At 39.5% G+C, this 16,079-nt stretch overlaps 1 protein-coding gene across 1 annotated transcript; it reads left to right on the top strand.

Annotated features, from left to right (window-relative positions):
- The first annotated feature begins 1,086 nt into the window (after positions 1-1,086).
- On the top strand, positions 1,087-15,497 carry CSRP3 (cysteine and glycine rich protein 3). Its single transcript, XM_049819998.1, has 6 exons — positions 1,087-1,113; positions 7,430-7,561; positions 11,498-11,666; positions 12,984-13,119; positions 13,813-13,906; positions 15,079-15,497. Exons 2-6 carry the CDS (start codon positions 7,450-7,452, stop codon positions 15,156-15,158), a joined length of 591 nt encoding a protein of 196 aa, XP_049675955.1. The 5' UTR covers positions 1,087-1,113; positions 7,430-7,449; the 3' UTR covers positions 15,159-15,497.
- Positions 15,498-16,079: the final 582 nt, after the last annotated feature.

The following is a 16,079-nucleotide window of genomic DNA, read 5'->3' on the forward strand; positions in this document are numbered from 1 at the left end:
AGAGATGGAGTCCAGCTCTCCTGGTCAGGGAAAAATAGTCCTCCAACTTGACAACAAGAACCTGTCTCTGCATTATACAACTTTTTTTTTTTCAATGATCTATAGGCTCCCAAGAGTTTTTAAAGTAGCCTCAGTGAACAGACCCCTAAAATCCTGACGTGGATTTGGCAGCTAATTTCCTTACACTCCCATGGAAGTCCCAGCGTTCAGACTCTCAGCTTCAGACTCCTGGTGTTTAACCCCCGGGCTGTAAGGGCTTGGCCCCTTCACGCACAGCTAAGTCCATGATACTGAACAAAGTTGCTAAATTTAGAAAATGAGAATTAGCTTCTAAATCTTTAAAGCACAGAAAATAAAACCTTGTAAAAAGTGAACTTTAAGTGCTTTATACTTTATTGTCCACATCTCTAACATGTCTGCAGCAGCATCCTTTTCCAAGGTAGGCATGGCAAATGCAGCTACAATGATCAGACATGCTAAACATTATACATATTAACTAGTCATCTTAATGCCTAAAACCAGGTAAAAATTTGAATATTAGAGTGAGAAGCGTAATCCTCCGTACCCTAAAAGACAAACCAGCTATATCTATCAAATCATGAACTGCAGAGTGAAATTCTATTTGGTTTGAAACTGTTGAGTTCCGGAGGTTCCTACAAACAGGTTGGTTTGTTTGGGTTTTTTTAATAATTATTTTGGTAAATTACTTTTGGCAATGTGATTATTTATGACTAAATCCTCATTTCAGGAGCTGTTATTTTATGATTCACATTCAAGCAATGCAGTAGCAACTATAAAACTTTAATCTTTATTTCTGATCTATTAGACGGCAGTTAGGAATGCCTTCTAGGTGTAATCTGAGGGGCTGCATTGTTGTCCACCTACTCACAAGTGGACATAAGGGGACAAAATGCCAGGCTTTTGTCAGAGGTTATTTTCAGCTTGGCGATAGCAATGGCATTGCTCAGATCCCTGAAACTCTCTCTCATTCCCCTCCCCTCCCAGCTTATAGGGCCGACAGCGGTGGCCACTGCATTTAAAAGAGCGCAGGAATCCCTCGTGTTCAAACCCTTTGAGGCCCAAAAAGACAGGGAAAAACATCCAGCGACTCCGGTAAGTACGGCATATCGGGTTTTGCCAAGACTCTGATATAAGGATTTGGGTAATTTTTTTTTTTTTTCCCTAACAGGTGGTAGAAACAGCTTGTTGCTTAACAAAGAAATAGATATAGGTATAGTACAGAAATGCAAGTCCTATGGAGCTCAGAGCAGTATTTTAGGTCTGGAGTAGCCAGCTGGTAAGAGAAATTCTTCTGGGCTTCTCAGCCTGTTGAGTAGCTACTAGTGTTACAAGAACGGGGCTGTGGGCATCCTCGTTAATGAGATACACATTTTGACTACAGGATAGACCGGATAAGAGAAGTTTCAGAAGCTTTAAAAATTTTTGTTAGAAAGCTACAGAATTATATTTTCCACAAATAATTTCTCTTTGTACATGCACTTTTTAAAGCATACAAATTTATGTGCTTTCATAATTTTGCAGAGAAAAGTATACTAGAAGTAAAAACAAACAAACAACCCCCCCCCCCCCCCCCAAACCGCCAAAATATTTAATGTCAGTGACCAATTGCTTTTGTATCAAATGAGAAGAAAACTTCCATGCAGACTCAACAGAAAATGGCTAGGTAAGAATGTAGGATCAAAGAATTCACATGTCCATGATGCAAGAATTAGAAGACAGCACAGTTGGTCAAGTCTTTAGAAAAGCACCAACAGTTAAAAAAAAAAAAAAAAATTACTTTGAAAAGTTTTCTACCTAAAGGTAAAATTATTTCAACGAATAAAGCCTTGTATGTAGATAAAATAATTCTGTGTCTGATCTCAACCATCGTGGCACCGTTTCACAGTCCTTAACAGTTTTGCTTGGCACTTAAAAGACTTAGTGCACGGATAAGGATTTAGAGAAGTATCTTGTGGGAGGAAAAGTGAAAGTTGATAGCCCAGGATTAGGTCTGGAAAAAGGAACAGGTCATTTGTACAGCAGGATGCAGTTTTGCACAGCCACGTGAATCAAACTGAACTCTGAGCATGTATGTGCAAGTAAGGGGGGTGGAGTTCGTTGGTTTTTTTAAGTCAGAGCCGCGTACCTTGTTCTAGCGTCAGGGTATCGTATTTTTTGGAGGTGGAATCGTAATTTCTGTAAAAGCGTACATCGAGAAGTTTTAAAAGAAACGTGGTGTTACTATGCTCGAAAACAACAGGTAATTTGGAAGGACAGAAATGAAAGCAAAGGACTCAGACACAGGAGTCTGGGTTTTTCTATCAGCTTTGCACATCATGTGCTTCACAGCAAGTCACTTAAAATCTTTTGTTTCAAAAGAGCTTGTGTAACTCAGAGTGACCAGTGTCAATGAAAAAAGAAATATCACTATTTACTTTCCTGTGTCAGTGTGGAAATTCCCATCCCTTGATCTGTGTGTTTGTTTACTGCAGAAATAAAGGAAAAATGCTAGTCATATAATGAGACTGTGGTGGAGGGTAAATGTATGATGTTAATAAACTTAAAATTTACCTATATCCATAGTCCATTGAATGCATCAGAATATAAGAAATACGGTTATAAATACCTAACCATACTGCATCTTCATTAGATGAGTTCAATCTTCAAACACAAACGTTTTCTCTGTTGTGAATCTATTCTGCTGAGAGAGAACGCTTTCTGCAACGGATTGGATTTTGACAAAAACACCTTCAGGCTTTTTGAGATGCAGTGGCAGGAATTCCGCTTTACGCTGCAGACACATCAAGATAAAACCTAACAGTGAGCGTTAGTTGCAGAGAAAGAGAAAAACCACAGCAGCATTTTATTGCTACTTTTATAAAGGAAGCTATATATCCTTACCCCCCAGGTGCTGGTGAGGCGGGTAACAGTAAGGACAGCCGAATGAGTCACTGGTGGTCACAGGACAGGTCAGCAGCGGAGCTCTGATTAGATACCAGAATGAAGTCCCGCCTGCGTTGGCATTTCCCACAGACTTCAGCTGGGAAAAGAATTTCAAACGTAGCCTTGATACTAGCATTTCAGCATAGACAGTGATTTAATTTTAATTATTACTATTTATTTATTAGGTAAGGAATCAGTATTCTTACACTTTCAACTGATTCTAGGCCAAACAGCTAGCTGGCTCTAAAATAGAGAGCGATGCAAGGCACGTCCTATCTGTCAGTCCCCATTCAGCATTCCTACCACCATTCCTACCGGTGGTCATGAAGACCGACATTTCCCATTCTGTTTATCCCCTTCAAAGCCATCCTGTAGCACATGTGGCACCCTGAAATAATCCTCCCAGCCACACAAAACGCAACTTCTACGGTCCATTCAGATACGACCCTGAGCTCCAGACTGTCAAATGCGTAAGCATATAGGAGGGAAAACCTCCTGTTTAGCAAGGAAACACCAGATTTACTTTCAACATAGTTTTCACCTGCACCACACCATCTAGCACCAGCGCTGCCTTTTACTCCTCTACACAACTTCATCGGGCCAGTACTGCATCCACATCCCATTTAGATCAATGGATCTAAATATATTTTTGGATTATATACTTATCGATAGCACTCTGACTCGAGTGGGACACACTCTGCGATAGCTACGTGACATCCAGATTTGTACGGTATGACTAACAGCACAACAGAAGACGGCTCACATTTTTTCATGCCTGGGCAGAGCACAGAAACACTTCAAAGGCTTCCTTGCTCCGAGGCTAGCCTATGTGGTAGTGTTACAAGCTCTAAATAACGAGAAGCACGTATCCTTGGCTGCACATCCAGTGTGTATAAATTCTACTCCATATAGTAGCTGCATTTTGAAGTGGAACGATACAAGCTGCTGAATACTATTAGAGCAAGTCCAAGAACACTCCTCCAGCTTAACAGTACTGTGAGAGCCTGCCAACGTGTCGCAACACTAACGCTCCAAAGTTTCGCCGTCACATGTTTCATACATTTAGAATGGGTCCACTCTATCTCCCAGTAGATCACCAAAATGTAAAAAGTACCGTGTGGTTAGCAGTCACTGCAAGTTAACCAGATTAAGACTACAAAATTCAGGCAATTCAAGGGGATTTGGAAACTGAAACCTAATGAAATTAAGTGAAATTAAGAATTTGGGTGTAATTTTTCTTATGACAAACAGAAGACCAAGTTCCATTGGCATGTTGTAAGGATAGAGCTTTATCCTCTGTTATAGTTTAGATAAGAAAAAAAAAGATGAATACCATACACCCTGTAGAATTTACTTGCTCGTGGTAATACTGCTGCACAGGCAGGGTCCGCAGGGATGGCTGCTGCCATTCAGTGCTGGGAGAGAGGAATAAAGCAAGGACACGAAGAGCATGGACGTGCCTTGGTACCTCACCCAGCCGTTAAGGCAGCCAGCGCAGACCTCACGGCATACGCTGCCATTCTTGCACCGGTATCCTTAGGGGAAAGTTCTACTGTGACTTCTTTCTCCTACAGCTTCCCATCAGGTGATGCCAAAAAAACATGGAAAAAGTGTATGCATGCCCAGTCATGTCACTATAATTAGCCTCAGGAGCAATGGTCCTTTTAAGAGCTCTAACCACAGCCTGTAACAGCCCAAGGTTTACTATCACGCATTATCAGACTTTTTCAGAGATTATTTTTTTTCCTTCAGCTAATGATGTAATTGGAGCTACTTTCCGACAAGTATCCTGTTGCCACAGATTGAGATGCTTGGTGTGCTTTTGAGGGGAACTAAAACAGCAGAAGCAGTTTTATAGAGACTGGAGGTACAAACAGCTCTTCTCCCAGGCAGTTATCGGTGCTGCTCCAGCTGGGAAGGGATTCGACTGGAAACTTGATTTGAAAGGGAGTATTGTGAACACAGAAATCTCATTTTAATTTTCAAGAAAGTATCACAAAACTCATTTTTATCACCCATTGCTCTTCCTTCCCTTAAAATGTTTGCAGCATTACTTGAGCTATAAGAGAAAAAAATGGCACCGATACATAAGTACTTAAAAAATAGGAGAAAATACAGAATGGTAGAATGAGACAACAAGATTTTACCTACGTGAAAGATTTCTCTCTGTTCCGTTATCTCCCATTTAAAAGCAATGGAAAAAAGATTTTAACAGCGCTGTTCGGTTAAGCCATCACTGAGTAAGAAGGGACCAAATTCATAGTCCGTTCCTTGTGTGCAGTTATTTTTGTTTCTTATTTCAGCTACATCAGATTTTTGCTTCCTACTTGTCACATTACAGATAAGCAGAGAGTTAGAGGCAAGGTTAGAGTTTTCCTTTTTGCATCATTACTGTTCTCTGTCAGAGCAGTTCGGCTTGTGAACAGCCTCCCAAGAGAACCGACAGGGTCTGAAAGACATGAACGATGCCGTTGCTGTATGACAGCAAAGGACTAGGCTGATTGAGCTGGGGAGGTTGTTCAGCTGAGCATAAATCAGCGTCACAAAGAGAAGGAGAGACTGGATCTTGCATGAGGATGACAGGTATGCTGTCTACTGCAAGTAAGAGTCACAACAGTGAATATGTAATTATGCAGGGTTAAGGACATACTAATAACCGCAGTACTAAAGCGGAGATGTTTGGATATGCTGGTGTCTGCATTGTTATCAAACACTGATTGTTAAAACGTGCCCACGTTGCTATGTCTTCAGTGTTGTTGCTTCAGCACGTTCACACACTCCTATGCTACCTTCCTTTTGCTGGACAGACATGTCTGTTATACTGCACGATGTTTAGCGTTAGTTGCCAGAAATAATTCCCTCCAGTTTCAGTTTCAGCTTGCAGAGGTGGCATGTAGAAATTGTTCATCTCACTCTGAAATTCAGAAGATACAGCACAAAAGTTGCTGAGATGACAATAAACACGGGACACTAGTGTCCAATGTACACACACAGTAAAACGTTAGTCTAAACTGCCAGCATTGAAATACCAACTATGTTACATCGCTGCTGTGATGAATTCTCCTCTCTCTCTCACTTGACCTCAGAATAAAATTCTCAGGTAGCAGGCCTGATTCAACCAAGAAAAGGATTTTGAATGCTAAGAGTATCTTATGGCAAATTTAATCAAACACAAATAGCACAAGCAGGCTTCGAAAGAACTATAATAAGAAGGTGACTGATTTTCCAAGAAGGAGATGGAAGGCCTGTGCCAGGAGTTTGGAACAACCCGATAATACGATGTGCAGGTGACAAGATGACGTCCCAGTCTTTCCAGAAACGATGACTCAAACAAAAAAACAGAAGGGCAAACCGTAGGTTGGGGTTGTTTCAGATGCGTGATAGTGCAATCACCAGGAAAGGCGCTTACTGAGCCTGCCATCAGGCGACCTACGCTGGGCTCCTGGCTCCGACACCGCTCTCCTGTGTGACCTTGGGCAAGTCACTTCAACAGTAACTGGAACGTCAAGAACTGGAACTGTAACCACAACTCTTTTTCTCCGATATTTAGATTTTAGAAACAATTGACAATGAAAAACATGCTTTAAGCAAGTTAGGAACCTACCTATTATTACTTTGTAACGGCTGTGCAGCACAGTGATCTTGCAGCTGTCTTAGGAGGCATTCAGAAAAGCAACAAACAACTTGTTTCTATTAAAGTGTCCTCTGAAACAACATCGTACATCTGTTAAACTTCAAGGTGGAATTTTCCAGGTGTGAATTGTATAGAATATCATCATACTGACACAGAAAATTGCCTTTATACATGTCACCAAGGAAGCTCATGTGGCACTGGATGAACTAGCACTTGCTTTGGACATGTATAAATAGTACTATATGCTGTCTCTTAACAGAGAGTCTAGGTAGAATATTGCTCTGTAGAAAATTTAATGCCAAGTACTGTCCACACTTTTGCTTAAAGTCCAGTAAAGCTTCAAAGTGTTTGTTAGCCTCCGTTAAAAATTTCCTCGCAAAACCAGATCAACACACATAAAGCAAAAACAGAGGGGAAAAGGCTACACTTGGGATAGAGGCGAGGGCAGGATTGAAAGAAAGTGACTATTTGTTGGAAAATAAATCCTAGATCCACTTCTCCAGGAGAGGTTTGAGTGATCCTGTCACCTTTTCATTGAAACGCCTCACAATCACCTCACATATTTACCATCGCAATATGCCAAGCTAAGGAATATCCTTGTTTACAAAAGAGGGTCACACAGGACAGCGGATTTAAACTGTCTCTGCCCCCGCAAAGCACCAGGCTAGCACCCTCACCCATGGATAGGATCCATTCCTGCTACCACACGGGAATGTAGTATATTGTGGATATGCAATAGCAGTTGAGTGGAGAGGGAGGAAAAAAAATAATTAAAAAAAAAAATACCAAGCTGTCCTGTTTAAAATAAATCACTTTTGCTGTTGTATTAATTTATGTAATTTGGTTTTCCAGGTCACCCTTCACATATAAGGATGCCAAACTGGGGAGGTGGAGCCAAATGTGGTGCCTGTGAAAAGACAGTGTACCACGCTGAGGAAATCCAGTGCAATGGCAGGAGTTTCCACAAGACGTGCTTCCTCTGCAGTAAGCTGGGCTACTCTGTTTTAACTTCACAGTATTCCCATAGCTCTGTATAAATCTTCCATTAAAGCTAGTAAATTTAGTTTTGTATTATTTTGCATGCAATAAAGAAGCTTCGTAGTTTCCCCGATTCAACATGTTTGCTCACGAGACACCTACAGCAGACTTTTAAACAGCACCCTAAGCAACATACAGGACGGTAGAAGCAACCAGCATCAGACTGAATTTCACACACGGGGAAAGTTTTGTAAAGCTTATGCACCTTACTTCTGGGAAAGCTCGAAGTAGAGGGCAGTCACATCTTAATCATCCTACCTAAAGTACAGTACAGCGAGATGGATTCTGGTCCAGCGCTCACTAGAAACCTAGAGTTGAAACCTGTTTCCCATGCTTTTAGTAACGGAAGGATGGAAAATTACTGTAACGGTTTTCAAAGCAGAAGCCAGCTTTCTGCAATGCCATTTTTCTGAAATGCCACTGTGCTACTCCACAGCAGCTCTTAATAATCAAGCCCAATTTTCTAGTCCTTTACCCTGAGCCATCTGCTACTCAGGCTCCCGGCTTTTCTTTTTCCAAACATGCACTGGATGATTTTTGTTAGGGACACTAGAGTGCTGCAGAATCACAGTATCTAGGTCCATCTCCAAGAAACCCTACCTTCTGTCTCACAACGTAGCGTATTATGGGTTTGTTTCAAGCTAAAACGTCTAAAAGAACTAAACAAACAGCACTCATTAGACAGAAATACGTCTTATTAGGATATTACAGGAGATGATTACTTTTATGGTGAATCCTAACATCAATTCATTTCACACAGGAAAGCTAAAAGACGTTACCCCAGTGTCATCAAAATCTCCCACCAACACCCTGCAAGTACCTCAGTCTCCTCCTTCCCCATATTTCATATAATCCCATTTCACTTACTCTTTTACTCCACGCACCTGTGTAATGTTTGGCAGATAGCTTCCAGGAATTTTGCTCTCTCTGCCGTTGAGCTAGCACTTGAAAAATTAAGAGAGAAGGTATGGATTCAGCTCTGTTTGCCCTTTGTGGAGGAGAGTAAACAATTCGATAAGAACTAAAGATAGCTAAATAGTTTATTTTGCAGAAAATACTTGAGATTTAGTACCTTTGCTGTATGAATTCCAGCATGACAGCTTAGCACCCACTGAATCCAATTTTTCACCAGGCTTTCCTGGATAGATAGAAAATTCTTATTTGGAGGCATAAGACTGAAATTACATGCTTGGATAACACAGTAGAGCGCTATGCAGAATCAGTCCAAAGGATACACTTGAGTCATCTCTGCCTTTCTCTGAGTGCCCTGCAAGTGATGCCTAAAAGACTAAGAAAGAATTCCCTCAAAAAGTTTTCAGTTAATTGACAACCTTCAGCCAATTCTTACAGAATGGCAAACACCTCAGTTCTGTGAAAACTAGAGCCTTCTTATTGCTTTCATGAGCTGCCTATAACAATTAATACTCGCTATCAGAGAAACTATAGGGAGAGGGACACGAATGTGGTAATTATGAGAAAAGCTTGTGCTTTATCAAATGCTTGAAAATGATAGGGCAGAAAACAACAAATGAGTAGACTCTCCAGTATCTAACAAAAATAAACAGCTGTTTATCCCCTAATAGGGCATAGTTAATAATATTGCCTTCCCACCTAATACTGGAACAAGTTTAAGCTTCATTCTTAGCATAACTGATTGTCCTTTTTAGTGATTCACGGTAAACAACATGCATCCATTAGCTCTGCCAGCTGTTTGTTTGGTTTGTGGTGGGTTTTTGTTGGTTTGTTTGGTTGGGATTTGGGGGGGTTTCTTTTGTTTATTTTATTTTATTGCTTTGCCCCTTATAGTCATAAGTCTGAACTAAATTATTAATAGGTTAGATACTAAAAAAAGCATTTCCAGCAGAAGCATGTTTAAGGTCAAAAAGTAAAGATGCATCTAAGCCCAGCTGGCATATGAAAGGTATGTTAATTGGCTTTACTTTTCCCATGATTCACACACGCTAATCAGCAGCTCTGGACGACTCAGTATCATGTTCATGGGCTTTTCAATGAACCAATTATAGGATTTCATTTCTCAACAGAAGAAAAAGAATCCTCCCCAACCTAATCTCTGTTATGGAAACAGTTAACCTACTTAGCTGAGCTTTTATATATTTTTATATTAAATATATTTAAAATATATTTTATATTTTACATTGTATTTGAGCAGACACACAAAATACACCAGTATTTTTTGACCAAAAAGTTCAATCTGGGCAAAATTAGAAACAATTGAAACCAACCTGTCACCACAGTAAGGATGAGACAAGCTAAACTATAAATCACACTCTCTCTGCTCCAATTATTCCCTACAAACATTACCAGAGAGAAACTTCTTTCCAACAAACCCTCCTTCCCGTGCAGAGTGCTGTTCACCTACCTTGTTTCCCCGTCAGCTTTTACTGACTAACCACAGCTGTGACGGACATTTGGCAGGATCTCACGCCACCAACCTGAAACTTCTTAATGCCGGCTCGCGAACAGTATCTGTTAGCAGATGACAGGTCTCAAAGTTATTTCAACAATAGCACTTGAAGGGCTTTTGCTCCATCTGTTGTGGTGAATTGATACTCTATCCCCAAGGTGCCAGAAATAGAAACACTTTATCTACTGCTAGAGTTTCCATCATCCCTTAACTCCCTTAGCAAACATAATTACCGTCTCAAAGCAGAAGAGACTGTAGCAGGAGATCAGGTTCACACATTTACAGAAGCCCCTCCTTTTATTTCTATTAACTGTAAAGGTCCTTGCAAATTATTTTCCCCTCTATGCAGGACAGTGACAGATATAAAGCTGCAGTGGTTCCAGTATCAGCTTTAAGTTCCCCGATGTGGATGAATTTTAGTCTCACAGCAGGACGGTTCAAATAAGCATGGGAGAAAAAGGACTAGTTGAACACTCCGCTAGCTCTTCTAGAGCTCGCGCTTCCAACTACTTTCAATACTTCTGTATTTCACAGGTTTCTGTTGTTCACATGAGCTAAACAACTTTATTTTCCAAGTTGTCAGCAGCCCATGCATGACTGCAATGCCCTCTCTGGGGCATTCAAGCGAAGCTGTAGAGAAAGCTTTTCCCTACCTTTCCCCTGTCCCCCCCCCCCCCCCCCATCAACCACTGTTGATACAGTGAACAATTTGTAAGAAGCGTTTAAATTTTGGGTTTTAAGCATAATACAACCCCCTGATTTTTTTCTATAGGGACTCCAAACTGAAAGCTCCATCCTCCCTCGATGGGATGGGGACTGCGTCACACCGAGTTCCAAAAGCAGCGCAGCGTACACAGTCACCAAGCAGATGAGGAGTGTAGCTGTAACTACCAGTTATTCGGGATTATTGGTTTGCCTTGCACCAGAGCTCAAACAAATAAATAAAAAAACCCATGTCCTGCTCGACTGCCTATGGTATCCAGGTTTTATCCTCTTCTGGAAACATGCCATGTTAAAATAGTGTGGGCTGAGAAAGCCACCACAGACTCAGAGTGATGAAAGGTGCAGATGCACAGTAGAGTCAACACCCCTGCAACCTCCTTTTTTTTTTTCTTTTTTCTTTTTTTTTTTTTTTTTGTGATATTTTGGAGTTTAGGATGATTATCTCCACTCCATCTTAGGCTTCACAGACCTAGACAAATTGTCTCGACAAGCCCATGTTTTTCACAGGGTTAGAGTAATACTTCAGAGTGGCAAAAGAAGAGCACGTTGTGTGCGTGCACAACCACTTCAGCAACAGCCCTATGAAGCTTTATACTGATTACAGCCTAACACCATCCTTTTCCTGTATTTTAAAAGATAAACAAAAATAAAACACTAATCATACTTATTCTGAGCCACATAAATTCAAATTTGAAAACACAAATTTTTATATGTGCCTCTCTCTCCGTTTTCAGTGGCTTGCAGAAAAGCTCTGGACAGTACCACAGTAGCAGCTCACGAATCTGAAATCTACTGCAAAACTTGTTACGGGAGAAAATATGGCCCCAAAGGTATTGGCTTTGGACAAGGGGCAGGATGTCTCAGCACCGATACCGGCGACCACCTAGGCTTGAATCTGCAGCAGTGAGTTAAATCCTACTGACAGCACCTTTTTCTGGTACTTCTTGTCACATAGCAGGGTATTTTAGACATTTTGTTCTGTTTCCATAACAACATGTAGCCTAAGTAGTAGAGCAGACATTCCTACAACCTTTCCTTCAGTGGACACAGTAATTTACCAGTTTTTAATGGCGTTCAGTCTTTTTAAGCCTTTTTTATAAATCATCTCTTCCTTCAAAGGGCAATTATTCTGCAGAAGCAGCCTTTACAGGCCACCACAGACATAAACATTCACTGCAATTGTAATTTGCCACTAGTAGCACAGTGGTTAATGCCACAGAACGTGAGAATATTTTTTTTTCCTGTGAGAGGCTAAAATACAGTTAGGTTTTACTGTAAGAGAAATAATCACACTACCACATACTGTTAACTCTCCTCTCAATGGAGGAAATAACATTTCTAAACGCTCCCTGTGGCTCAAATAACACTTGCAAACACACTGAGAACATGTTTGAACAAAGAAATTCTAATGGGATACCATCTTCCAAAAGCACATAATTATCTCTGACAGTACATTTTTACAGTATTTTTCTACGATTCTCAAAGCTGCACATTTCCAAATCAACAATGCTTTCTTCTGGTATAACTAGAAGGAAACCAATTTACCAATATGCTGTGCAGGAAAGAAAAGCTTAAATAACGTATTTAACCGTAGCTCCTTGTAAGATACAAATCCATTATGGGCGGAGTTCTGCGTCAAGAACTGTCACGTCCTGTAGATTTAATGACCTGTTGCCATCCAACAATCAGATAATTCAGAAGTCATTCTGTGAAAGGCTTTAAGCTAGCACAAAGACATAAAGCAAAAAGTCCAGAAATCCAAAGCAAAGCTACTTTTCTGATGTGCTTTTGACCCTAGGCCAGCTAAGAACACCAGTTCCCTGTCCAAACATTACAGTGACTAATAAATCATCTGGATGCAAAAACTAATCTTTATTTTCCACAGAGTACCAGCAGACAGCCAGTTACAAAGAACAAAGGGATCTTTTGCTCTTATTTTCCCTCTTGCCTCTCAATAAACCAAATTTTTTTTACTTTCACTTTTCATTAAATATAATCTTTTCTGCACGTGGCTGCTGTCAGCTCCATGCACTCAGCCCCAAATAGGTACAATATCAGCTTTTCTATCATGCAACACAGAATTCAATAGAATGCTTTCACTTCCCCTTCCCCCCCCCCTTTTGCATGTCTAAGCCCAATAATTTAGTACTTTTTATCCTTTACCAAAAAATCACGAAATCTTATTTCTAGGATGAAGATAACATTTAACTTCTGTTTTAGGGGGTCACCAAAGTCTTCTCACCCTTCTACACCAACTAATCCTTCGAAGTTTGCCAAAAAGATGGTAGATGTGGATAAATGTCCTCGTTGTGGCAAATCAGTGTATGCTGCAGAGAAGATCATGGGAGGAGGAAAAGTAAGTAGTTACTACAGCACTAGAAACAAAACACACTTTTATAATGGTGATAAACTATAGCTAATAGGTCCTTGATCTTTTAAATTTTTACTCATAGTCTGGATGAAGAAAACATCAGGATCAATTATCAAATTGCTGGAGAGTCTGATGTACTTTAAGGTTTAAAACCACGTGCTCTTCGTAAGCTGCCTTCAACTTTTTGCATCATGTCGATGTCTGAAGAGCAACGCCCGGCTACTGTGCAGGCTGGCTCTTTTAACCACTGTTATTCTGTTACCATCTCTGGGGATATTTATAATTTAAACATTTATTTGTAGTGGCAACTGCAGATATGTTGAAGACATCCTGTGACTAGAAAAACAAAAGGCTGTCTCACATGGCATGCTAGCTCTCTGCTCTAGGAACTCTCACTAAAATATTATCTCTGCGCATCAAAGAAGTGGCCAAAACAAGTATCTATAGATCCCTGCTTTTTACTAGACCTCCATTAATAACAAAGTCACTAGGTAAGATCTTGATATGGGATAAAGTAATTGAAAAAAGACTAACCTAGAATGACTAAAAATGGAAGCCGTAAGACCAACAAAAGAATGTTAACCTTTTCACACCACAAAAAACAATAGTTCTTTGTTTCTTGTATCTGCTGCCTGTGCACTTTCTGTAATACGCCATGCACTGTCTTAACTTCCTCAGCCTTGGCATAAGACGTGCTTCCGCTGTGCTATTTGTGGAAAGAGTCTAGAATCTACAAATGTTACAGACAAAGATGGAGAGCTCTACTGTAAAGGTAAGAACTGTAATGAGCTGAACTGGGTTATTGAGTCAATTTATAATTAGTCTTTTTAGACCTAGTATTGCCATCATGATTTACCTTGTTGCATGCTTAACAACTTCAAGAAATTTCATTTTATCTTCTTTTAACAACTTTCTGAAGGCAAAGGAAAGAACTATGGTAACATTGCAGTTGCATCTGCTACTAGTAACATTTAAATTTTAAAGTTCTAATTTTTCTACAAATATGACATCTTCTCAGATCTGTCCTCAGACCTTCTAACAGGAACACTGGCCACATCTGCTGGGCAGACTCTTGTACCTGCACGATCTCACTCACTGAAAAAAAAAAAAAAAAAAAAGAAAAAAAATCCAAAAAGATACAGATCTTCAAAGGTCATCTGTTTAAGGTCACAGTCTTAATTTGAATTCTTGCCAGTAGAAGTTAAAAGACACTTCCACTATATTGGTAGCACAAAAGATAATGCATTAATGCTAATTATACATCCAGATGTTCTTCTCGGATCAAGAAGGTTCACAGACTTCACTTGACTCTTAGAAATAGCTTAAGGGGAAAAATATGCAAAGTTTTTATATCCTAGGCTAAACTTTATAGGGAATCCTGAAGAAGAATACTTAAGTTCTGTGACTTTGGGTACAGTCTGACAACTGCAAGGGATGAAATTAGCATATTTTGGAAAAATATGCTGGCCATTGCTGCTTCCTTCAGAGTTGTGATAACTAACTACGCATACACTTAGTAATACAGAGTAAAAATGGAATAGTTTAAACTACCATCAATAGTTTCTGGACCATGTTCTAGTTGTTTTAACCTCCTCTGAAAGTCTCGGACTTATTACTCTGTCTGTATTACTCATACAGACCAAGTTTTACTGAGTATCTTCAGGCAGCAAAGTAGCTTTAATGAAAATGTTAGTTAGATCTTAAATATATACAGTTTCTTAATCTTTTTTTTTTAGAAAATCAGACGTGACTTCTGTGTGTTTTTCAAACATGTGATTCCAGTTTCACTAATATTAGAACTTGTCGACACTTCTGGGAAAGACACTATTTCAAATTTCCTTCCTTTTATTAACCTAAAATTTGATAGTAGTACTAAAACCAAGTGTCATTTACTTCTACATGAAAACAGTCAGAATACCATTTACCTTCCTCCTTCTTTTGCAGTTTGCTATGCAAAAAATTTCGGTCCCAAAGGAATTGGGTTTGGTGGCCTCACTCAAGTGGAAAAGAAGGAGTGTGAATGAGAAGAAATGGATGCAATAGACTCAAAGTGCTTAGAGTGATAGTTTTCAAGTAAAACATTAAACATCACATATTGCTAAGAACCTAGGGCATTTGTTTAATATTTTCCACCCTGCAGGAAAAACTTGTGAGCTTATATCTTAAGAAATTCTTAGAATAGCTTAAAAAGGTACAGCGATAAAACAAGATTCATGTTTGTTTTAAAGTAAATAAAGACAAAAAAACCTCAAGGAACGTTATTCATGAAAAATTATTGCTTCTTAAACTAGTATTTACCACATTTTAGACTGGAATTTTAAAGACTCCGCATATGGTCCCATTAGGATAGAAATACCTTATGGAGCACAAGGGTCAGAGTGTTCTGATTTAGGCTGCATTTTCCTTCATTCTGAATGTTACGCCATCTGTATTTCTATCAGTCTCCTAGTGGCATTTTGAACACGTTGACATTTTGTGTTACGGCAACGTAGATGTTATTCACTTTGAGACAATTAAAAAGGATTTGAAATTCTTTCTCTCAAAGGTAGATAGTTCTGAAGAAAAATAACATTTTCTTAGAATACAGTGTTGTAAGTTTTGTTATTGTATGTTTTCAAGCTACAATAAAGTACTGATATTGCTTCACATTATTTTTACTGGAATCTGCTTGTGCCTTTATGTTGTACAATGTCACACATTAATGCATTTCACAAGATGAATGAAATTTCCCATTTCTTAACAATAAGAATTGCATTTTGTTACACTACTTCACTCTTATGTCATCAGTTCTAGACGATATTTAACTTTAATTTTCTGATCTTGATCTGTTTCCCTGCTGGTTTTCATTATTACCTACTTTGACTTATATTCAAAACCACACTGCCCAGCTGGCTGCTCCAGACTGACGCTGTAGCCTTTTCTTGGGAACATGGCTGTCATCTAGC

The sequence above is a fragment of the Accipiter gentilis genome, chromosome 17, assembly GCF_929443795.1.
Source record: "Accipiter gentilis chromosome 17, bAccGen1.1, whole genome shotgun sequence".
In the NCBI taxonomy this organism is placed as follows: Eukaryota; Metazoa; Chordata; class Aves; order Accipitriformes; family Accipitridae; genus Astur; species Astur gentilis.